General features: G+C 42.6%; 1 protein-coding gene across 1 annotated transcript; it reads left to right on the plus strand.

Annotated features, from left to right (window-relative positions):
* Positions 1-731: 731 nt before the first annotated feature.
* On the plus strand, positions 732-25277 carry OLFM4 (olfactomedin 4). The gene is made up of 6 exons (XM_037378451.1): positions 732-812; positions 2992-3069; positions 6762-6914; positions 13102-13314; positions 14244-14397; positions 22076-25277. Exons 1-6 carry the CDS (start codon positions 732-734, stop codon positions 22867-22869), a joined length of 1473 nt encoding a protein of 490 aa, XP_037234348.1. The 3' UTR covers positions 22870-25277.
* The last annotated feature ends 859 nt before the right edge of the window (positions 25278-26136 follow it).

The following is a 26136-nucleotide window of genomic DNA, read 5'->3' on the forward strand; positions in this document are numbered from 1 at the left end:
TAGAGGCAGGGACAGTGAAACATTGTGGTCAGTTGGCATGCAGCTCCATGAAAAGAGAGCGAGTAAGCATTGATGGGTACACAGTGTTAATACATGAATAAACATTAACGGGTACATAGTGTTAGTGTACAAGACATAAACCTACTGAGAAGGAAATGGGAGAAGATTGATTGTGTCCCACCTGTTCTGTGTGAGAACTGAGGGAACAGAAAAGCTGTAGAGACCCTTGTGCATTTTACGTATTGTCAAAGTCCGTGGGCCTTCAAAAAAAGGGGACGATGTTTCTGGTGTGTGAACAGTCTAACCTGACCTGGTCTTCTCTGTACCTATAAGAAGTAATAAATATCACTCAGACCTGTATTGTCTGCATAACTTAAATGGATCTATAAGAATTTTTGTGACTAAGTTACAGTGAGAGGAAATATCTATCTACCTATCCTAGCAAATAAACACCCGATGTTTTATATAACCAAGATTAAGATTAGATACTGCCCTTATGGGAAAGCTTTCCTGTTTGGAAACTGGATGTAGTTAATTTCTGATGGTAACTCATATGTTCTTTGTACGTTAGTAATTTGACACCTATTATTGCATGACTTCATGATATCACTTATCCAAAAACTTGAAAAAAATATCACACAAGTTCCTTAAGATTTGGGTGGGGAAATCCCCAGACTCTACTATAAAAGACCTCCTTTGTCCCTTTGCTGTCACATCTGCTGGCTGAGAAGATGAAGCACACACAGGTGGCTGTGCTGCTGCTTGTGCAAAGCATGAATGCTCTGGCTAGAGCAACGGCAACAACAGAAGCGGTAAGATGGGGGTGTTACAACCTGCACTTTGGTGCCTTCTTGTCTTCCCATGTAATTTAGATTGCTGAAAATTCTTTTAGGTTACTGGAAAATTACTAGGCAAATGTTGAGATCCCTGCATGGAGAAAGTTTATAAAGTATTCCTCCATTCTTCCTGCAACTAATGTATAGGGACTGGATAATACATGTGAAAGTGAGGCACGGGTTTAAAATCAGAGTCAAATTCTGCCTTTGGTTAGACAAGTGCAACTCCCAGTGAGGATCTGAGTGGATATTAAATGCTCGGTGTAGCTTCTAATTAATTAGCAAGGGCTTATAGCAGGAAAGGATCCACATCTTTGATGTGGAAGGAGTTGGGAGGTGGGGGCTTTCCTAGTTGCATGATTGCTGTCACACTCTGTGACCAGGCACATGAAAGCCATACTGGATGTTTTTTGTGGGGTCGTGTTCCTCTTCCCTTATAAAACTGTATCTAGTTGGGCAAAAGAGAAGTTCAAATCAAAGCCATCAACCAGAATAAAAGGCCCCTAACCCACAAAAACAACAACAAATCCAGGGAGGAAGGGAGACAAGAAAACTTTGGAAAATTACATTAGTGAAAGATTTGTTTTAATTTTGTACTGCCTCTTTTTTAAAAAAAATTAAATTTGGCATAAATAATCAGAAGAAAAAGGTTGAGAATAGATTAAAAGCTCCTGCAAACGAAACAGAAACATTGTGGCTTTGTTTGACCCAAAGTGACTGCTTTTGGGTATTTTTTAGTTAAAATTTGGAAAAAAACCATTTTGGCTCCCAATGACTCTTTCTGATTTGTCTGGTTTAGTCACCAGCCAGAAAAATCCTGTGTGCCCTAGTTACATTTTTTTTAAGTTTGGGAGCACTGAGGATGCAGGCAGTGAAGTTAACATCTCCTGGGAAAGTGCTTTTATCTGCTCAATGAATGGGAAGTTACAAAAGTCAAGACGGAGGTAAATAAATGTTGATAAGCTGAGGGTAGAAAGCTTAATATGGAAGACACTTCTCCTCAGTCTGCTTAGCTTTAAGCTAGTCCCCAGTTTGTGTAGTTTACACAATTTGTGATGCTTTTTGCCCTACCACAGTTAATTGCTACTAGCTGCCCCTCTTCATTTTCAGTATGATCATATGAGCACACAAATATTTGTTCAAATGGGTTTATTTGACAGACCATCCTACAAAAGCTTGTTTACACTGTGCCCTTTAATAGACCTGCCCTTTGCTGGCCATTTGGATTTTCCTACCATTCCCTGGATCGGGAATTGGGCTTCAGCTGGGATTTGGGAAATGCAGAAAGACCCAGGGGTCCGCTGCAGGAGAAGCCCATTTGACGCTCCGTCTGTCACACCATTTGACATTGAGGGTGTCTTGCTGCAGTTCCCAGTTAGTGGTGAGACCCCACTATGGGTGACAGCATGCTGCATCATGCTGTGCACACTGTGCGTGGGGGACACAGTAGACCTTTGGAGACACACAGTACAGTGCCAGAGTGACAGCCAGTCTCCTTGCTGTGTCAGGAAGGCCGGCACCAGACACAGATGAAAGTTAAAGGGGACGTATATTGCCTTGCTAAGTAGGACTCCCAAGGTGGACCTGGCAGTGCAGGGGCTTCTGCCAGTGCTCCCTCCCCGCGGTGGGATGCTGTCCCCTCTGTAGTGTTAGTAGCAGAGTAGGACACGTGTCCCAGCCATCACAGCTCACAGCCTGACAGCTTGGCATGAAAGGGGCAGTGAGTCCTGTGCTGGGAGGCTGGAGCATGGGCTGGGTGGCAAGGAGCAGACATTCCTGCTGGGAGGACAGTAATCTCCGGATTTAGGGCAGAGGGACACCGTACTGTCATTTTAGACTGCCATGCAATCTGCCAGGGCTGCCTGTCAGAGCCCCAGCTCACACCTCCCGAGCAGGCTGCACGTCCCCTGCCTTGCACTGGTCACACAGAGCCTTTCTTCAAGAGGAGGTGTCTGTGAAGTGACAATGTGCCCGGGGAAACGTTAGTTGCCTCAACAGCAGGTCAGATAAGCCAATTAATTTTACTGTTGCTGGGGATGGCTCCAAGAATAAAATCAAAGTGCTTTGGAGCTGCAGGATGGGGGCTAGCTGATGGGGAAGGGACAGTTCCATACACAGGAATTCACACTGAAAAAGGCTTTCCTTTGCTTTTTAGACCCCTCGTCTCGATATGACGCTTCCACATCTGACTCAGTCTAGCAAGATGACTGGCAACCCGCACGCTCCCCCAAAGGTATAACCATTACTGTTCTGCAATAAAGTCCAGGAAAGAGCAAAATTAGGAGCTTGTGTCCCATTTTTTAAATGCTACACAGTCACTCAGAGACCCTGATATAGGTACATCATTTAGGCTGCCCAGGAAAAGAGTTTAGGTGTTGTGTATCCCACATTTTAGGCAGTAGCAGATTCCCCAAATCATCAGTGCTGCTGCCATGTCATTTAATGACTCAAGTCACGTCCAGTTTTCTGCCACGACTGTTGTGACTACTGAAGTCAACCCCAGACATGGAACAGCTGGGGCTGTGGGGGTTTGATGGCAATGTACCGAACAGTTTGGTGGTTACAGCCTTCCTGGAGGAAGGGGAAGACTTCTTTTCAATTCTGTCCTCTCATGTAAACCAAAACAGGGCCTTGAAACTTACCTTCTGAGAAGTCCCCACTTGTGGTTGCTGGGAGTGAGAAAATCTTCATTCTCCCTATTCTACTTGGCTGAAATTTTATTCAATTATTTGCTGATACAGGGACTTGAATCTGATTTCCGTGCCTCTGGCACAGTGCTCAAGTCCATGGTCTAAGGATTTCAGGGTTTGGTTTCTTTGCCTTTCTCTGTCAGTGGCTGCTTAATAACGTGTTCGCTTTGGAGCAGATTCAATGGGACACACTTGTTCTGAATGGTGCTGCAACCTAGTATCAAGAACAGAGTTTTTCCAAAGCACAGCTCCAGATCAGACTGGAGATGGAAGACAGCTTGACAGCAGGTCTTCATTGTCCAGGCTAGCCTAGTGTGGCACCTGGGATGTGTGGAGGCACCTCTTCTGAGACAGAGTTAAGTTTCTGCCTCCAGTGGAGGGTTTAGAAAGTTAAATGGAGTCAGGAGACTCTCTCTCCGAGTCTCAGTACCAGAACCTAAATCTCATCCATCTCCTTGTCCAGCTGAGGTGGTCTCTGTCCCTGCTGTGGCCTCTGTCCCTGATATGTGGTTTCTGAGGATCCCATTCTATGTTTTAGGATGAGGGAGTAGCTAATTCAGAGCTGTGAATGCCGCTGGGCTACAGTGCAGCTGAAATTAAGTACTAAAATGGCTAGGCTGTTTTGAGGATGTAACCCTAAGTCCACATTTAGGCAGCTGAATAAATTTCCTATTTTTCAGAAAACCGAGTAACTCGAAAAAGGCTCCTACTCCCTTAAATTGAAGGGATGTGGGAAAGGAACATTTTTCATAGCTTCAAATATGTATTTGTAACAGCTTAATTTTACAGAGTGAAATGTTGCTGTCAAGTAAGTCCTTGCTGTAGGCTAGGACAGTTTGCTCTCTTTTAAGCATTCCGTATAAATTATTAAACTTTAAAAAACATACAACTCCATCAGAAGTAACAGCCTATCTTGTGCGTTTTTCTACAGGATGAGGGAAGGCATTTTTGGTACGTGGTTGTCATTTGACTGGTATTATATTTTGATTGAAGCGCTTGCTGACCCAAGGGGCTTTTAACTAAACATTGCTTCTTGGTCTTGTCAACATCATGATCCCAATGTTTGTAATGTCAATGGAAGAATAGAAGCAGTTCTGTGTGCCCAGGCTGTCTGCTCCTTCGGGGAAACTGTTTTTTGGCTTAGATATAAGCTGCAATTACTGCAGTGAAGCTCTGCCTTCTACTCAAGGCTTTCTCCCAACACAAATGTTAGAATATAATGATTGTTTTTTATAGGGAGCTTAAATGCACAAATTGGAGTTTTTTGGGGAGATCATCTGAATACATTTATGAATGGCTTGTTTAGCACATGAAATAAACGTGGTATCTCTAGATAAACTGATGGCTATATATAGTCAAGGCTGTAGTTTATTGCAGAGTATACAATGTATAGTTCACACTATATATGTATGGTAATGTATATACATATGTATAGTACACACTATGCTATACTATGTATAGTATACTCTCTAGGTATACACATACACGTGTATGTTACATTTGTCTTATACACAGAAAGGATAAAATACAATACCTTCCACACAAAAAATGAGCATGCCAGTGCACAACAGTCTTATTAGAAGATGCTGAACCACATTTATTTCTTCTTTTGTTTCTTCCCCCTCCCCTCTCTGTTTCTTTTGTTATTGCTGAGGAACTTGCCATCCCAGTTATGCCCATACGCAGAGGACTCAGAGGTGCAGAAGCATTTAAGTGACTTAGGAACCCTTTGGCTTTGATAACCACCTTGCAGGGAAATCAATGAAAGTTATGTGCTGGGAAATGCTTGAATGCCACGAGATACTTCTTTGCTTCCTTTCACATTAAATGTCTTTGGCAGTCTGTCTATGACTGAAGTTTTAAGGCCCGTCGTGCTTGAATACTACAGATAAAATGTCTTTTCATGCTTTCTTTCAAAATGAGATGCATGCTCTTTGTTATGGCTGTGGTAAAGGTTGCCAGAAGTGTGAACTGGGATCATTCCTGCTTGCTGCTGTTCTCTTCTTGGGCTCACAGATCAAGACAGCTTTGCTGCTGGTCATCACTGCATATTCTGGGCTGGTTTGGTGGTGAGGATGTTGGTTGAAATCACTGTGAAAAAGCAAGGGAAGAAGTGCTGCAATGTCAGTTTTCAGTAGATAGTTTTTTGTTTGCTTGTTTATTTTTAAGAGGGAGAGAGGAGAAAACACATAAATAACACCGGGATTTCTGCAAGGCACGCGGAGAGATTATAGGAAGAAGAGTATTTAAAGAGCAAATCTGTAGCTTTAAAATATGCAGCTGCATTGAAGTGTGTGCCAGAATATTTTAGAGTAACATCAAATGTCTTTATTAATAAATTTGTGATAGATTTATGAACGGGGAAGAGTTTTGTGTACAAACAAAAAGGAACTGCTCCAGACACACTCAGTATGCATCCCATTGCTTATAGGAAATTATGTGCTTCGGCTGTAAATTATGGCAAGGTCATGAATTGCCAGCCCTGACCTTTGCATGCACCATACACATTGCTCCAATGGTGATGCTTTGAGCATGCAAACAACCAGGACCAGGCAATTCATGCTAACGGCATGGGCAGTCACCTTGCAAACTGTCCACAAATGTGGGTGGGTGGGCTGTGGTGGGTGGATGTTACATGCAATGTTTTCTAGCAAAATAAGTATCTCTACCTTAGGCTGAGCCTGCGCATTTAATTCATCACCTTTCAGCTGTGCATAATTAAATGCATATGTCTGTCAGCTAAGGCAGGCTGAAAACCTTCAAATGGAGCATTTTTCTTTTCAAAACTTTCCCCATTACTAGTTCTGTTTTGGTGCTTTCATCTCTATGGATGGAAATGACTAGATGATCTGATCAATTCAGATCAACAGAACAGTAACTATAAGACCTAACTTAGTAAGTTATTATTTTCCTGCTGTTGTGTGCTTTTCTATCTGCTGTAAAATTTTTTTCGTTATTTTAGGAACATTGTCTGCAAGATTGGGAAAGGAAGGACTATTATATACTTCTGTTTTTCCAATGGTAAAATCATTTAACTATTTTCAGAAAGATTTATGAGACTGAGTCATAAAAAATTGCTAGATATTTTGAGTTCCTTGGCAGAAAAAGGTGAAAGATGTCTAGCAACGAAGTTATTGATCTCATGGTTGTCACAGCTCATATTATTGTCAGACATTAGCTACTGAATTCAAAGGATAATATTAACACTTTTTTCCTTACCTATTTGTTATTGCAGCTCTTTGCCAATGTGCCTGGCACTATGGATGACGAGGGAACTTGTCAGTGCTCTGTGTACTTGCCGGATACCACCTTTCCAGTGCAGAAGGCTGAGCAATTGGAAATTATAGCCGCAACGCTCTCGGAGAAATTTGAGATAGAGCTTTCTCAAGTAAGGTGTTCTTTTCTCATAAATACAACAACTGTATATCTGCTGAAAAATGGTTGCCTGTGAAGAAAGTACAGCAGTCAGCCCTTTTCTGTGATGTGTCTTTTAAACAGCAGGAAAGAGGGCTCTGTAAGAACGAAGAGAAGGGTGACTTGAGATTTAATCTTTGACATTGTAGCATGCCATACATTTGAATATCCTTAGGTCTCTTTTCTAGGCCTTTGTAGCCAGAGGCATATGGCATTTTTGGAAGAATGGTTATGTTTTTCCTCTTTTGGCACAGTTTTATTCATTTGTGATTGCTACACAGAGCTATAGGAAGCCAAGCCTCCTGCTCTTTCATGTGTTATTATTTGTATCAAGCCAGCCAGATTGTAGGAGGGAAATGAAGGGAAAGAGGAGAAAGGTCACCACAGCCCAGAGTGAGGAAGTAGGTGAATATTTGCCTCTTCACTTCTTCTGCTCTCACAGATTAAAACAAATTTTAAAAACTCAAATATCTTCCTTGTCAACATCTGAAGCTGTGGCAGTGAGACTGCTGAATTATGCATTGCTGTTGAAGACAAACATACCTTCAGTACTTTGGCTGCTTGTTGCATGAATTCAGATCCGTTTTTTGAGGAACTCAGGCAAACCTACACATGCTGCAGTGTACTGGGTGAAGCTGCCTGTGAAGACAGAAATCTGTCTTTGACTTTTGATAGTGGATAAATATTCAGGATTCAGATTAGATGTCCAGCAGAAAGTGTTTTCTTCAGGAACTGAGCATCTTAAGAAATGAAGTGTCCTTGAATTAATCAGCAGAAAAGGCACAGCATTAAATTATAAATTCTAACCATAAATATTCATAACCCTCCTCTGGTATAATCAAGAACAGATAAGAAGTTGTGCATAAAACCCACAACAACAGGCGGAGGATCCTGTGGTAAGATCTTTCAGTTCAAATAATTTGTTTGGAAAGAACTAGAGCTAACAATGAAACACATTCAGCTGTCAGCAGGGATATGAAGGGCAAGCTGACAGAAGCCCCACTGCCTCCAAGCACAGGAGTTACCTGAGCCCCTGCATGGAGGGTTAGCTCAGAGTGAGTGACCCATGAAAACTGCTGAGATTTCAGGTCCCCATAATGTTCCCACTGTGGTCAGTGCTGGCATTTTAAGCTAGTTGTACCGAGGCAGGATCAGGGGCATGCTTCCCAGCCAGAAAGTTGGTGTGATTCTTCAGGGTGTTTGTGTACCAGCTTTCCCAGTCACTGGCCCCGGTGTAACCAGTCCCTTACCAGTACTTTCCTTGGAATGGTGCATGTTTCATTCAGGATGTGTGACTTATCTGATAGTGCCATGTAGTTCTGCAGAGCAGAAGTACTGCTGACCTCCTTGAGTGGACAACCTCAGATCTCCTTTGAGTTCAGTCATCTTGCCCATATGAAGACACAAGTTACTATAGATACCTAAATTCAGGTACGATTTTATGACAACCTAATGCCTAGGTTGCCAGCTGATGTCAACTGGTGTAACTGTGTTGTCATCCTTAGGTGCCCAGCAGTGTACCACTGTGTAGATGCTGACCTCGGCTTTCAATTCTCCCTGCAGACAGCAAAAATACTCGACCTAACTCAGGCTTCACTGAATTTCGTCCTGTCGACACCAATCATCCAAGCAGTGTTACAATGCATCTAGTTAGATAAAGTGTGACATATACTTTGGTGTGATATAGGCAAAGAGACACTTTGGGTCAGAAATGAAAATGAACAGATTGCATTTTGGTATAACTGTGTGTGTAAGATTTCTCAGTTATGATGTTGTTTTTCTGTAGAAAGAAGAAAGCTGTCAAGCACTGCCCTATTGATATCTGAACTTAAGCAGTCTGAGATCTTGTGATGCATGAGTCTCCACGTTGTGGGAAAAATCATGCTTACACAATCTTGCATATTACTTTAGTCATGGTAATACTCAGAAAGAAGCAAATAATGAAATAGAAGAAAGCCAAGCTCTCATTACTGATCATTATTAGGGATAATCCTGAGCAAATTCCTAGGGAATCTTGGCCAAACATAACCTAGTTGCACCACAGGGCTGGGAATTTCTACTGAGTACTTCCTTTTTTGACTGAAGATCTGTGCTTTGGTTGCCCTTCTAAAACACCCTTTGAAGCTCATGGGAGCTTTCCCTGGGTAAGAGCTGCAGGATTGGACCGTCTTAAGGATGCTTTCCATGTCCTAGAAGCCCCAGATAAACAACCTGATTGAATCGTTAACCTTTTGCCTGATTGTAGGCTAATTCAAAAAGCAAGGGGGTCCTTTTATAGAATCAGCAGGCAAGGAAGCTCACAGATAAAGAGATGCTCTCATGTGCCAAATGAGTACAAACTGTAGACTGAAAATACCAGAATAATTTTTCCCCTGTCACATCAACCTTTGCCAGCATAATTATGATTGCAGAAGAAAATTAACCTTTCAAAGCAAAGCAGGAATTGGCTGCTTCTTTCAATAGGAGAGGGGAGAGGACACCTCTGTAACAGGATCAGCACATGATCCCAAGGAGAGAAAGTGCCGTTCAGAACTTGGCTCACAACGGCCATAACATCCTCATGTAACAAAAACAGGAGAAAAAAACCATGCCTGCCCTCTACCAGGAACAGCTGTTTTCAAAACAGATTAACCCACAGTGGAATTCCTCTTGATGTCAGCTTGCAGACTACTTGCCAACCTTGCTTCTTACGGGTCTGTAGAAGTCAGGCCTGCCCAAAGCCAGTGTCCTGGGCTGAGTGACTTTATAGAGTTGCTGGTTTTGTCACTTCTTTCTTATCTTCCCTCAGTCCTCCCACTTTTTTTCTTTTACATCTTCATCTTGCACCTTTGTTCCCTCTTCTGTACTCTCCAAATGCATGCTGGGTAAGTGTCTGTTTGCATGCTGCAAAACCTGTTCTGATAAATACCAATTGCAGGTAAATGACACAGTAAATGAGCATTGCAGATTTTTCCTGCCCTTTTCATTCCATGAGGGTGACAATGCTCGGAAAGGAGTAAAAACTGAAACTGAGGAATTTTCTTCCTATGTATGCCTCACGTGGCTCCATTCTCTTCCTATAAAGGGCTAGGACAGGCCCTATGCACTCATCATACCTCACTTTAGGCTTTTATGACACATGTGGCAGCAATCAATACTATTTATTGGTCTGTATCGCTAAGTATGGGATATGCACAGAGTTTCTGTGCCAGCTTGTCAAGAGACAACAGCCAGTCCCTAACAGGTAGATGCAGCAGAAGAGCAGGGTACAGTACAAGCTGCTTAAACGTATCTGCCAAGCAACAGAGCAACACCATGTGCCTTTTTCAACTGGTATTTCTATATTACAGAAGCTCTTAAGCCAAATCTGAGCAGGTGGGGATGTCCACACAGGGCATTGCAATGCTTGACGTATGTGCTGGATTTGTCTGCAAAGGCAGCGTAGACCTGTTAGAGCAGCACTGCTGAGAAAATGGTATTTGTCCAGTAATTTGTCAGGGAAGCTGTTAGCTTAAGTTCATTGTGATGCTGGTGTGGCTGTACAGAGCACTGCAGAGTGCTGGAGCTAGTGCAGGCTCAACTTGTATATATCTCTCATCTATACTCCACTGGATGGTGTTGATATGTCCTTAAGTGACCTAGATGGTTGACTGAATGAAAACCCTCTGATGTGGAAGGAGAACTTCAGGTCTGTGACCTGCAGCACTCTGCAATCAGGGCTGAAATAACTATGTATGCCTTGCTCCAGCCCTCAGCATTCTGTCCAGGCTCAGGACCCAGGAGAAACCTTCAAATTCACAGGTTTCTCACTAGTGAGTAGCCATCACTAATTCCAGCAGTCTGTTTATTTCAGTGGTTTGTAGATTTGGTCTTAATTGCATTATTGTTATTTTTATTATTGCTATTAGTATTACTATGAGAAAGGTTATTAATACCTAGATAGATTTCCAAATACCTATGTGATATATGTAGCTTCACACAGCAGTGCAGTTCTGTTCAGACATGGGCTTGCTTTTTATTTCTCAGGCTGTAATCATATATTCTTTCTTTTTTTGTTGTGCAAACTCTAGACCAGGGGTCCTCAAACTTTTTAACCAGGGGCCCGGCGCGCGGATGAAGTGGCAGGCAGCCATCTGCGGCTGCTTGGTTTCCCCCGCCAACCCCCGGTGGGGGGGGTGGGGGGGTCTGTAAATACCGGGGGCCGGATTGAGGACCCTGGGGGGCCGTATCCGGCCTGCGGGCCGTCGTTTGAGGACCCCTGCTCTAGACACACAGTCTAAACATTACCCTTTGAAGACTTTTTTCAGAAGTTTTTTTCTGAGGATATCCAACTCCAATCTGATTTTGGTGATCAAGGAAAGTCTGAGGTCCAACTACATCTGGCTTTTCCAAGAACGTTGTCCAGTTTTTGCTACTGTTCCCTCCTGAGCAGATGATGGTGACAGCTAGAAAAAGGGATCCCAGCTGTCTCTGTTGCCAGTCACTTACAAGGAACTAGGTCTAAGTCTTTATATGTTATTATTTTTTATTCTTAATTGTAACAAATAGCTCAGTTACCCTGGCTTGACCCAGGAGATTTAGAGCATTCAGTGTTATGAGTCAGGGTGCTTCTGCTGCAGCTTATGGAAACTTGCCAGTTTCCGTATCAGAGCAGCGCAAAGTCTGGCTGCACACATTTAGAACAGAAGATCTGTTTCAAGCTCGGATTTAAATGCATGGGATTGAGCAGCCTGGGTTTGGTGTATGTTACGTATGTGCATGCAGAGGTTTGGTAGTGGGTTCTTTCAGATTTATAGTGTAGTTATGCCACTATTGAAAGTTATTCTTTTGAAAACAGGGTCTTCTCTCCTGCAGTTCTACTTCTTAAGTCACATCACTGAATATCTTATGATCTTAAAGGATCCTTTCTGTCCTTCATGAATTTCCACACCATGAGTCCCCATACGTCCTCTTTGGTACAGAAGGGCTTCAATCAAATTTGAAAGGAATTATTTGATAACTGTGTTTTTGGGGGACCCTGTCCCAAGCACTGCTGCCAGAACAGCAAAAGAGGGAGTCTGTGGTCTTCACACCATGACAGGATTTTAGACACCATTCCAGAGACAATGGGGAAAAAAATTACTTTAATTTCATGTTAAGATAATGGGAAAATGATTGAGAGGATGTGGCCTAAAAATCTTTCAGTTGAAGAAGTAATAATTATGGAAGGCATAGTGCTGTAGAGAGAGGGACTTGTACTACAAATATTATCTGAGAGTATAAATATGGAGTTACTGGTTCAACAAACTAATTGTATTTATTTCTACTTCTTACCTCTTGTGATATAATTATATTGATTTAAGGGAAAAGAGACATGACTTTTATGAAGCATATGGAAGAGAAATTTCAAGGAGATAACATTTTCCAAGGAATGTCCCAAATCCATATAAAATTCTTAACATTGTGCATAACAATGTTTGTGCTGTGACCTTTACTTCAGTAGACCTATCTGTGAAAATATATTTATCTGGACAACTGTTTAACAGTTCAAAGGCTGAAAAGGCTGCTATGTAAATTACTTTAGCTAAAGCCTGCAATATATTTTACACTTTCATTTAAACAAGATTTAATTTTTAACACTGTGTTTAAACATTTTCCCCCCACCCAAAGACAAACCGCAAACCAGTTCTGTCAACTTTTGACACAATTCAAATGTACACAGGGTAAAATCCTATTTAGATTCAGAGTTAATAGGAAATGAAGTTGAAAAACATGGGAATCCTTTATTGCATTTTTCAGCCTCCTTGGGTTTCTTTTGTGAGATAATACACTGCAGATTTCCTAATAAAATTTTCACCAATGTATGTTCTTGGCATACTGAGGATAAAATTAGCTCACAGAGACAATATTGGCAAAGAATTAAAAAAATGGAGGACTGCAAGTGAAATTCTGCCTTCAGTTATCCCCAGGCGTTCCTGAGGGGACTATGTGGAACTGCCAACAATAAATGAGGGTTAAATTTCACATTTTTTTCTTCTATGTGATGCAAATTTCATTTATGTAGTGTATGTGAAGAATATATATGTCAAGTATGTGGAAGTTAAGCATGGGGTACTCAGAAATACAATGAAGATGACAAACAGACTTGTCGTACTTGCTAACCTGGACATGAATATGTCCCTTCTTTTTTTTCTTTCTTTAAGGTTAAAGAGTACTCAAAAATGATTGAACTATATCAGCAGCAAATCCTTAATATAACCATCAGAGTGGAGCATATGGAGAAGAGCAGTGTATCTTACACAGAACTGGACTTCCAGTTACTGAAAATGGAAATCAGTGACCTAGAGAGACTGGTCACTCAGCTGAAATCCAGCCTTGTTGGAAGCAATGTCATTGTTGAGCAAATATATTTGGAGGTATTGCCAAAGTCTTAATTAGCCACAGAGAGTTCAAATATATAGATAGTCTATCCTTTCATTAGTGTTTATGTTGAGGAAATGTAGCCTGTCTCTACTGCAGCCAGTGGAATTACTTTAGCATTTCATCAGCATAAATTAAAAGAAAGCTTGACCTTAATGTATTAACATTTTTTCCTTGATACAGAGCACAGAAAAGCAAAGAAACCCCCAAACAAATGGAGACCACTGTATTTTTGCCAAGTATCTGCCTGAAAATTAACAGTTTTGCATAGCATTAAGCATATAAGCTGATTGAATTATTATAATAAATATCAATTTACAGACCCCCATGCTTGAAGGCCTCTGTGCTTTAATGTAGATAATTAAAAAATTAGCTTCTGGTTGCTAGGGCAATGGCCCAATCAATATGAAATCAAGAACTGGGAAAGACTATCACCTTCCCAGCAGACTATAAATCATCTTTTCAAAATTGTAGTTAATCACTCACCTAGAGAGAATAATTACTTCAGATGGAAAGTGAAATATCATTTCTCCATTGTCCTCTAGGTCATCAAGGATGTTATTGAAAACATTATTTATCTTTACAAATAAAAATCTCCAGATACTTTTGTAAGGCTGTAATAAGTACTTTTCATATATAATAGCTAGTAGTTGCCTAAGACTTACTGGATACTTTTATATGAGCTATAAAATAACACTATATTTTTGCATTATGTTATACAACTGAGTGTTAAAGCATTTCCTTATGGTCACATACCTCTGCTGGAAATGTAAAGTTCAGGCTAGCAGGATAAGGCCTATTCTTAGCGATATTTCTTAAAACCTGTTCTGTAGTATCTTTTGTGGTATGATCAACCCTGCCTGGAAATATCTGTTAAATAAAGTTGATGGAAATTTAAACTTGCCATCTTTTTTTTTCCCTCTAGATCACAAATCTGACTATACTGGTAAATGAACTAGAATCACTGGACAAAAACAATGTCCTTGCAATTCGTCGACAAATTGTGTCTCTGCAGAATCGATTGAAAGAGTGTGAAGAGGCCACAAACAAAACTATAATACCCCCTTATTTCCCACCAGGTAAGCATTTCTGTTGTATATCAGATAAAAACCAACGTAATATATGGGTAGAACAGTGAATTCATACATTTCCATTTGTTAATTTTAAATACAATTGTAACGATACTACTTAGCTCTTGAAAAATTGAGCAGACCACTCCTGATGTTTCATCAACAGGTTCAAAAGGAAAACGAGGGCAGGAAACAAACTCTTCCAGACACAGTAGCTATTTTCAGTGGGAAAAAGTTGTGATCTTCCTATCACCTGCAGCATGAAAAGCAAATCTCTAACCTCCTTCTCTTTTTAAAAACAATTACCTTTTGGGGGGGGGGGGGGGAAGCTATGCTTTTTTCTGACCAGCTTTGATTTTTAATGGTTCCTGTGGAAGTGACCTGTGTCATGGCAATTTTGCTCTAATGCTGCTTGGGAAATGTATGAGCAGCAGTTGATGTACTAAAGCTGTGGAATGCAAGCTCTGGAAGGTAGCTTTGCATGAAGATTACTTTTGCTTCACAGGCAAAAGATTCCTCTAAATCAGAAGGCCAAGAACCTTGGGGGAAATTCTGGTTCGGGAAGTAAGTTGGGAGCTGTATTACTGATTTCAAAGGAACTAGGATTTTATAATTTCCTTAACTAGGAAAGGTTATGTTCTGGGGCTTAGATCAGTAGTTCCTAGAGTGCAGTTCATACAAAAGTGTCAAAAGTCACAGGACTTGTGGTAATTAGTTTGCAACAGGAATGATTTTTGTCTTGACATTGTGTTCAGTTTGAAAAATCACATTGTGAGTGAATCATAGTCTAGAGAAATGTTGAGAGTCAAATACGATACACTGAAGCAAACTGTTTAGGAAACAATAGTTTAGGTATGCCAGGTCAAGCATCCCACTTGCCAACAGACAGGAAGATTTTTCAAACTGTGTTGATCTCCTGTTTATACACAGGAGGTTCCTTTTGACAGGGTACTGTAAGAGAGAAAGTGCTCTGTTGTATACAATACCCAGGGGAAGGATCCTGCTTTTCCACATAAGCTTGTTAGCAGTCAGCTGGAAGAGCCCATGAAAAAGGAGTGGTGTCCTGCTTGCAAGGAGCACAGTTTTGCACCTACCAACATTTACCCCTTATCACCTTGGGGTCAGCTAGTTCAAACATCTCATTGGAAAAGTGAGAGGCGGAAATACAAGCTTCCCTTAGGGTCAGCAGCCTTTCCTATTGTGATCTCTGTAGGACTTCGTGGTGGTGCATGCAGCTGCTTCACTTCTCTGACAGGGTGCATGGGTAACACCTTGTCTGGGGATCAGGCAGGAGGAAAAGCTGAAACAAAATTGTGCATTGCAAAACCTCAAGGCCTTTCTGTGCTCATTATGGAAGGGCTTAAAATGTTTCAATGAAAAAAAAAAAGCAGCCATGTTTTAAAAGTGTTTGAAGGGCATCTTATTGATTTATTGAGGGTGATGGTGTGTGGAAAGAAACAATCTCTTTCTCTTCAAGCCTACAGCATGCCTTTGTTTTGGTGAGAAAGTACTGGGCTCCAGAACAAGAATACTATGTCCTTCCATGAGTGATGGAGAAAGGGGCTGCTTTTATGCCTGGGTGGTTGGTGTGGGCATCTGTGGGGCACAGGGGCTTTCCCAGAGTGGGACAGTGCAGCTCCATGCAGAATAGGCAAGTCATGTCTAGAGCAGTATGATAGCTCTGGGATGGGTAAATGTAACTGCATAAGGCTGTGCCCCTAACAGAATTATTTAGCATTGTTTCTCAGGGCATGGTGTGGAGGTGAATAGAATTCATCTGGGACTAAAATGGTATTGCTTTAGTGTTGCCTTATTGCTGACTGTGTGGTCACTGCTGGCTCAGGCATCTTGGCATACATTGTGTGGGAACCACAGAATGGGAAATAACCTAGAAGGTCAAAACCCCAGGGTGGCATGAACAATGACAGCTCCATTGACTTCCAGAGAATTACCACCACTGACACCAGCTGAGCACATCCTCTGGTGTTGCCTGTGAGTTTATCTTTTGCCCACAGCAGTAGGAAACCCAGAGGAGTTGTAGGGGGGGTGTGGGCATATTGCCATGGCCACCTTTAGGGTGAGGGTGATCTCTGAGGCTGGCACAAAGCAACTTCCACAGACTGATAAGTTTCCTGGCTTTTGGGTGATGCCAGCTATACACATAACCCAGGTGTTATGTAGGCTCAGACCCCTGCTAATCAATGCAGGACTTGCATATCCTGACTTTGTGTGCCTGGCAGGGAGCAAGTATTCTCTAGGCAGAGAACTTTATAGAGCAATTGCATGTCCTGCAGACTGTATCTGAAAACAAGTAGAAGTAGTAAGATGTTACTGCTTGGGGAGATGGAGTAAGCACATGAGAGAGCTGCATTTTCTAGATGGTCATTTTGGAGGCTTTGCATGGATGCTCACACCTAGGCCTCTGAAGCTCTCTAGCACTCATTTATGCATTTGAACACAATTTCCATACTTTTTCTCTGCAAGCCTGATTGCCTTGAATTCCTGCCAAACCATTTGGCCTTGCCCTGCTTTTAGTTCATATTATATTTATAATGTTTCTATTAAACTGACTCTTTGTCCTGTTTTCAGATAGCGTTTTCTTTCCCCCTTAATCTTCTCTCCTACATATTTTGGGTAGTCAACATAAACTAGAGAAAGCTTGGCTAATCCCCAAGCTGCCTAAGACCATGAGTCTAAAGGCAAGTTTAATTAAAGCTTCTTGCTTCTCAGTGCTGTAGTACACAGCCCCTCTGACTCTGTCCCCCAAGGCTTTTGCTGCCGTGTTTCTCCGAGTGAGCAGGCCTGTTCTCCAACAACACAGCAGTAATACATCACTGGTCTTCATTTGCCTTACCCTCCAACTGGAGAGGTGGGTGTCTGAGTGTCTGAGATGGAGCTCAGTAAATTAGTTAATCATCCTCACCATCATTACTGGCTTTCCTGTCTGCAGCAGTTTCTGGCATCTCTCTCCTCTTCACTCCAGCAGGAAGAAACATTTATCCATTCATTTTTCTTTTGTGCTGATCTCATCTGGCTGCATCAGGGCAGGTAGAGTGAGAAAAGACCCCAGGATGGTTCTTTAAGGACTCCGCAGCAGCTTCTTTGTCACATCTCCCTGAAATGATCTGAGAGAGGCAGCAGGGAGAAGCGAGTCAGATGAAACTCTCCAAGGCAAAAAAAGAAAGGAAAAAAAGAGCAAAGCTGGTTTTTCTGGCTTTTATACGTTTAGAAATTTAGAAGGATTTCAAATTATTGATGAATAGGTCTCAGCAGGAGGAAGGCCTGGTGTAGCCTAATGCTGAAACACAGGCAATCGTAATGGAGTCTTAGTTAGAGTGATTTCGCTTTTACCTTATATATTACCTGCTGTGTTCCCAAGATGTCTGTGTTGAGTGTTTTGGATTGTGTTTTGAAATGAATACATCCATACATAAAGAGGGAGACATGCCCACAGGCACCTGAAAAGAGCTGGCCAGTGCCTTCTCTCCAGGACTGCCTGAACAGCCCCTGGAGACACATGCATTTCTCCATTGGCCATGGAGGGAGCTTAGATGAGGCACCTGAATTTTTAGTTGCCTGAAGGTAGGTCAGATGAACTCCAGCCCCTCACCTCATCCCCTATTAGGTACTGACAACGTAAATCTTCTCTGACACAGCTGTCAGCCTGTGTCTGCACCCCATGATACTGGTGAAGACTGAGGTATCTGTGTGGGTTCCTGTGTCAGGAATGAGCCTTTCCCTGAGCAGCACCATCTCCAGTGTCTCAAACCATAATAAGGCTCGTAACAGCTCACACATCTGGATGCAGTGGTTCATCTGATGGGAAAGGAAGGCACATCTGGTGCTTGGGAGCATGTGTGAGAGTGTATCACCAGCCTGCTCCTTGTCTCTGTGCCCCTCATGGGAGTTCCTTTAAATGTGGGTCACACCTTGCCTCATGATCTTTGGCTGCATAGGCAAACCGTGGTCCCTTCTTTTCTGCAATCAGATGCAGCTGCTTGGTGGGGGAAGGCTGCTGGAGTTTTCTTGACACCTGTATTGTTGGAGTGAGAAGCTGATGTGGTCTGTGAGTGCTTCAGAGTGAAGCAGGTAAAGCAAGACCTCATACTCATGTCTCATGCTCAGTTCTGCAGCCTGTTAGCCGAGCAAGTCAGGCTCCCTCCAGTCCTGACAGCAAAGTGCCAGCTCCTTTTCTGATGAATCAGAAGGATTAGTAAACAACTGAGCTGAGATACTGGCTCTTTATGTAGGGAGAAGGAGAACTATGTGTGTATGTACCTGTATTGTCCTCCTCTCGCCTGCTTGCTACATAAGCATGAAACAAAGGAAAGCAGAAATACCAGGACATCATTTATCAGTGGCCCAAAACAGCAGAGAAAGGAGTTAAAAACTTGAAAGTTTGAATAATGCATATGGATTTATTTCAAGTACCTTCTAATATTTACAAAATTACATGACACTTTGTTTCCTTTGTGCGTTTTCCCTCCCCCCAAGATCCAGACAGGGAGGCAAGTTTAGATTAAATAAACAACACTGAATTTTTCTGAACCTGTGCAGAAGACAGATCACCCCCTGACTACCACAGAGTTTTCTGGTTAAAAAGATAATAATTCTGGGAGAGTTTTCAGAGAAATCAAAATCAAGCACATACTCTATAAAAACCTCAGACAATTTTTGATGTCATTAAAACGGAACATGCTTCTAACTTTATTTTAATAATTCATTGTTTCATAAATAAAAACCAAACAAGTGTTCAGCAGAGAGATCTCTTTAAGGGAAGAAATAATAATTTATTATTTCTTTTGTAAAAAAAGGTCTCATTGCTGAACACACGTTTGTTTTTTATTTATGAAACAATGTATGAATTATTAAAATAAATCTGGAATTGTGTTGTGCTTAATGACATGAAAAATTATTTGAGGTCGCATATAGATGAGCTTAGCAGTGCTTCACTACCTGCAAGCCTCAGCACTATATTTTTCTAAACAAATCAAGAGTTTTAGAGCATTTAATAACCATTTAATTCTGAGATAAGTTTATTGTGATTTAAGCACAGTAACATATTCAATATGTCACCAGCTTGAAAGAAGCCCTCGTGCCAGAGGTAACAATACATAATAGAGCTATAAGAAAAAAACAGTTCAAATTGATTTATGGAGTTGGCAGGCTGCAAGCCATTTTGCACTGTCTGCCTTAGCTTTCTTTCTTTGCATGGGTTGAAGTATAAGCACATCCAAACACTGGTATCTGTGTGCAGTGCTGAGGCTGCGTTACTAGCCATGCTACGTGCCATTTCCAGAGATACAGCCTGGCTAGCCATACAGCAGCGCCTTCCTTGTGCTATATTTGGAAATGAGGTTTCTGCTCCAGGGCCTCATCCTTTCTAAAGCACTTAAGTGCATGCTTAAATGCTCATCTGCTCCGAGCCAGGAATGTTGATTTGCATCGACTCTTGGTGGCACAGAAGGAAGCAGTGTTCAACCAGGGTCATCCCATGTTCCAGCTGCAAGAATCCCAGGACACAAAATAAGTTGGGGGAGGAGGTGGGATTATTCACAACTCATGTCACCCTCCCTGCCATGAGCTGGGCACTCATTAATGTAGAGCTGCTCCCATGGGCAATACTGACCCCAAGAAAGTTGCCAACGTGGCCTAGGGGCTCAGCATACCAATTTGCATTTAATATAAAGCTGCTCCCCACCGTCCTCATAGATGTTGAGGGGAGGCTGCAGGTGAATCACATGTCCCCCAAGCCACTAGTGCAAGACAACTCAAAACTGTGAGGGGTGAAGCTGTTATGTAGCAGAAGGAGAGAAATACTACATTTCGAGAAAGGAGGAGATGTGGAGAGCTTCACTGCTCAGCTCGACTGTACATATTGGCACAGATGTTACCCTTTTGCTTAGACAATTCTAACGTTCAGGCCACAGGTTTCCCCTGGAGGCAGAACATCTTTCCCCTGGGCAAAACAGATCAAAACAAGATTTCTCTGCATTTGCTGCAGTCTGTTTTCCACCAAATATCTCGTTTCCCAGACCTTTTCCAAGTAGAGTACGTCAGATTGGTCTGTCTCTGCATTTCCCTCAATCAGTGGGATAGACTAGGATGCCTTTGAGGACAAGATGCTTCCTGAGCTTTTTATGTCGGTGGATTTAGGAGTTTTCAGTTCAGCTCTATAAGTATCGTCTGGCCTTGCTTAGGGATGGCCAGCTTTGAGGGCAAAGGTAAATTCTTTCTTTGTTATTTCTCTTTTTTCTTTGTGCTAAGACATAGATTATTTATATGCTAGACATCCATTCATATGACTGAGCGTACAAACAACCATTCTTTTCATACAAGCTGTCAGGCAATCATGACATGGTACCCATGCAAAGTATTAAAACCTCAAAAGGTAAGTTTGACTTTAATCATTGATACCATAGCTGGTGATGCAAGGAGTTCCTGTGCTGAGGGAGGTATTATTAATATCAAACAGTTGTGGCCATTAATTGACATGTGAAACTTGGGTCTGTTCGTATCATACTCCACCTTTAATAAGGAAGGCTGTCGAGTGACTAGAGCACCCCACTGGACTGGGATGCACTGGAATACCACTATGTTTGTCAGGTGGTGCCAGTCACTTGACATCTCTGTCTTCATTACCTCAGGTGAACATATCCTTACAATGAAAAATCTGGGACACTTTTGTGGCAGTAATACAAAAAGCTAATGTTAACACTTGGAAAAAAGCATGCTGGTTTTTGCCAGTGGCGGCTTTGGACTCATTAAAAGCCCACGGGCATTTCTGAGTCGAGGATTTTTTCCACCAGTGACTTTTACAATATTGAGAATTTATCAGGAAACAGTAATGTCACAGCCATTCACCAGAAGTAAAAGGAAAGTATTTCTTTTATTTCCATGATCCTGGAAATGGCTTCACAGTTGATATGTGGAAAACAGAGCTGTTCTGGTTCAGCTTGAAGTCATAGTCTCTTTAGAGTTGCCTCACATGAACTTGGACTAATATCTGTCTACATTTCCTAGGCTGTGGTTGTTACTGTCTGCAGATTTCTTTGAGGGCCGGAGGTGGAAGGCACCATGTGGCTGTGATGCACTGTTGTAAAGCTGTAATTCTGACAGCAGAATGCTAATCTGAAATGTGACTCTGGAATTACTGTTGTTGCTGCTCCTTCCTTCCCCTCTGAAGTGAAATACACAAAAATCAGATACTTCTCTCTCTTTTCCCTCTGTCTCTTATGCTCTCAGTTCCACTGAGGTAGAAAATAACCTAAAAAGCTTCTGAAATTTTATTTTCCAAGGGATTTCCTAGTGCATCAGGCTAGGGTACATCAGATGGGTAGATACAGAATTCTGTCCCTTGTCTGGACAGCACAGTGAGCACTTATTTTCTGCAAATTAATCATGAGGATGGATGCCTTTTATCTTTTCTCCCCCCGCCCCCCCAACAGCCGTAATAATATGCATTTTATTTTTTTCCCCACTAACTTTCTGAGTCAACTTGGAATACTTAGTGCCATCCGGTTGCTGACCTTGGGCCAAAATGAGCCTTACACATAAAGCTATGCATTTATGCCTATGCTTTGCCACAAAACTAATCCTTAGTAAACACACTCTAGAGGTACAGTATGCAAAACTTCTCTCCTAATGATGACATTTGGAAAACCTGATCTTTTCTCTTCATTTGCAGGTAGCTGCAATCATCGTGGACTGCTGAATGTTAGCCAGCCCTATATTGTAAAGCTGAACTGGAGAGGATTTTCCTACAAATATGGTTCCTGGGGTAGAGATTACTCTCCCTCTAACCCAGAGAGGGAAGTCTATTGGGTTGCACCATTGAACACGAATGGGATATACTTGGAATACTACAGAATTTATAGTTCCTTTGATGATTTGCTGCTGTTTAAACCCATATATGAAAGTAGAATAACATATGGGGAAGGAAGTGGTGCTGCCCTTTATAATAATTATTTGTACTATCATGCTTATAATTCAAGACATATGGTGAAGCATAATTTAAAAACAAACACCATGGTTTTGAGGAAGGAGCTTCCAGATGCTGTTACTGGTAACCGTTTCTCTTATGCAGGTGTTTCATGGCAAGACATGGATTTTGCTGTGGATGAAAGTGGGTTATGGGTAATATATTCAACAGAACATAGCATGGGCAACATTGTGATTAGCAAACTCAATGAGACCACACTTGATGTGGTAAATACTTGGCAGACAAGACAGTACAAACCATCTGTTTCCAATGCTTTCATGGTATGTGGTGTTCTGTATGCCACAAGGCCAATGAACACTAGGAAAGAGGAAATCTTCTACACATATGACACGGCTACTGGCCAAGAAGGTCGTATTAGTGTCATTATGGATAAAAAATTGGACACAGTGCAGAGTATTGATTATAACCCCACAGATCAGAGACTGTATGTTTACAACGATGGTTACCTTCTAAGGTACGATACGACCTTTCAGTCTTAGTGGTTCAGTGATGTAAGCATGCGATAAAACTGGCAGCAACTAAACCAAGAGATCCAATACAGCTTTAGCCAGTGCTATTGCCAGTTTAGAGTTCATCTGGTCTGATGTACTGTGTCTGTGGATGTTGTATATATATATATATACTTATGCTCTAAAGGAATTGCCCACTCTGGTCGGTAGTATTGCTGGCAGCAGTGTTTGGCATTACTGGGTTATTTAGGTCTTGATAGGTGTTTATTGGTGGTTGGTGCTGTATGATTGTCCTTCCTCTAAGGGTAGATTTACTGCATAGATTTAGTGCATTTTGTTAACAGGAATCGATGGACACAGGCTATCTACTGACCAAGAAGTTAATTACCCACTGATGTGTATTTGTCAGTGTAACACTGGCAAGGCACCCAGAAAATGAGAATGAGTTTTCACTGATCTTCAGCAGAGTGGATTGAGGCCTCAGAGGAATTAGTCAAAGGATTAAAATAGTATAGGGAGTAGACTTGGTTGGAAGACAGCAACCTCTTTGTTCAGTGGAAGCAGTAGTATCTGGCTCAAGGCTTCAGGAGAGAGGGTGGAAGTGCACTTTGCTGTTTGAAGTCCTACCACAGGGATGGAAGAGAAGGCGTCAGGGCAGGGACAGAGCTCACTGCCCTTACCATCACTGATGCAGTGGGACAGCTGCACCTGGGCCCCCACCTGCAGCTGCTTCCTAGCAGCTCAACCCTCTCCCAAGCTGCTACAGCACCAGGCTGGATTCTTGGAATGACTGTGAGGGAGAAACTGGCAGCAGGGCTTTCACCAGCTTTCCCTCTGTCCCACTCTGCTGCCTTTAGCAGTTCTGTGTGCCTAAACCTGGCCTTACGAATGGTTTTACTGCAATCTAGCCATGCTTTGCGGTCACCATAGCCCCATTTTCCTGGCAGTACAGTGGAACAAACTCTGTTTTCCTTTCCTTTATTCTCTTGTAAGCTGATGTAAATCCTCCTGTTGACTTTATTGGCCACAAGTGGCCTTTAGGTGTATATCATGCATTGCCATAGAATGACAGTCGTGTTATTTAATGTGCCTCTATGCAACATTTTTGCAGTTCTGTAATTAGATTCCTGAGAGCCTTGTTAGTGTAGGGTCCAATTTGTTCCCTGGGTAATTCTGTCTTACAGCAAGGTAAGAGGTCTTGTGGAAAACAGAAGTCTGGTCAAGCTAGCTGGATATATGTATTGGGTTTTTTAACAGGTATTGTGTAACAGTTTCTGAGTGTGTGCACTGTAACGTCTTACATTCATCATGTCAGAAAGCAGGCTGAAAATCTGAAATTCAGAGCTCTACAATGATGAAGAAAGTGGTTCATGTGGTTCCTTTCTTCTGTTACCTATGCAATCATGTCTGTGTCCTCTGATAATCAGAATCAATACATATGCAAACAATTGCTTTTTTTTAAATAAAAAAATATATTTTCAAAGAATCTCGGCTGTGCTATAGAGCAATGTAAAGCTGCTTGTGACAAATAGGTAACTTCTGGGATGCAATGGGATGCCAGGGCACCAAATGTTTGAAAGAGGACCATTGCACTCACTTGGGCTCCATGTGCTTCAGTAGCTCTGTGAACAACATAGAAGTGTGAATCAGTATGTCAACAAGTACGTAAAAGGAGCTTTATTTCCCCACACAGAAATATGTTAGCTGGTTAGGGTAACATTTCTGCATCAAAGCTGAGATGTTACTTGAGATATTGAAGGCTGATGAAATGATGACACATTTTGAAGCCAGGTGCTGCCACTTATCAGGTATCAGCATCTGTTTCTTGGAAACCTGTGAAATGAATTTGAAAGCCATGGAGGCATTGATGCAGTAATCTGATCAGTCAGCACAGGCGGTGCTGCTGTGTGAATAATCCATAACAGCCCAAGTAAGGATTTGGCTGAGAAAGGAAGAAGAAAATACTGCAAAAATATTTTTCCCTCTATATCTGCATGTGTGTCACAGAAGGTGCGCAGCTTTCCACTTATTATCAAGAAATGCTGTCAGCACGGGCCTTGAGGCTCTTCAGCTCGCCACCGTTTAGGGAGGGAGTGGGTGTCAGCATGGAAGTGACTGACTCTAGTGAGTGGACTGGGATTCTCAAGTCCTCCCTGGGGACAGGTCCTCATGGTCTAGCTTTCTCCCCTTTGGACACAGCAGTCAGCCTCAGGTCTAGAGGCTTCCATGGTGGTGGTGGCAGTGGGAATGGCATGGCTGCCCACTGTGCCAGCAGCAGGGCAGCTGGGGAGCATCAGGGCAGCTCCAGCCCCGGGCATCGGGCACCTCCCTGGGGACAGGGGCAGGCTGAGGTTGGGCTGGGACATGGGCCCACGGGTGAGCCTGGCTTGGCGGTCCCCACGGCCTGGCAGGGCAGGGCTGCAGGGACCTGGAGACCAGCCCTGCTGCTGCAGCAGTGGGGCTGACAGCCCTAGGGGGCTGGCGTGGGGTCCTGGGCAGTGTGGGGGGAGCCCCAGAGGGGTAGGTATGGTGGGAAGTGAGGCACATAAGTGAGCCCGAGGCCCCAGCAGCGTTCCTGTTAATATTGTAACAGGCTTTGCAGAATTGTAGAAAGACCATTGTCCTTTTAAAAACAGAAAAATAAAGGCACAAAATGACTGTATTTCAACTCTTGGCCTATTGATTTGGCATCTCCCCATGGAGGTTTTGGGGTATATAAACAATATTGAACATAAATAGCACTGGCCACAGAGCCCGAAGGAGAGGACATCTGTCTGCGCGGTGACACAGTGAACTGCAGTACAGGAACTGCGATGCAATTTCACACCACCTAACTTGAGGCACCTAGGGCAGGCGCCTTGGCTCTGACCTGTGCAATGACTGCACACAGTGAGAAAGGGATCTTCTGCAAAGGAGCAGTTCAAGAAGAGGGAGTAATACATCTTTTCACTTCTTCCCTTAGACTTGTCCTTTCAGGCCTTGGATGAAGGTGGTTCAGTAGAGCTGGGTGTTAAAGTGTGTTTTTGAGCTGGCTACAGCACACAACTTTGCGCAGGCTTCACTCACTGTCCCTGTTGTCCCCTCTCCTGTAGCTGGTGCTACCTCTGCTTTTTCTGGGGGGTGTTTCCTCCTCTCCTTCCTCCTTGGACATGGAGAAGACCTCACCCCCATGCTTCCCAGCATGGGCTGTTACTGGTTTGGTGGCTCCACACCACTTCTTGATGGGGCATTTCCACCCAGACTTTCCTTACACCCACTGACCTCCACCCCCCCACCCCCAAGTCTATTCAAAGTGAC

Source organism: Falco rusticolus, chromosome 2, assembly GCF_015220075.1.
Source record: "Falco rusticolus isolate bFalRus1 chromosome 2, bFalRus1.pri, whole genome shotgun sequence".
In the NCBI taxonomy this organism is placed as follows: domain Eukaryota; kingdom Metazoa; phylum Chordata; class Aves; order Falconiformes; family Falconidae; genus Falco; species Falco rusticolus.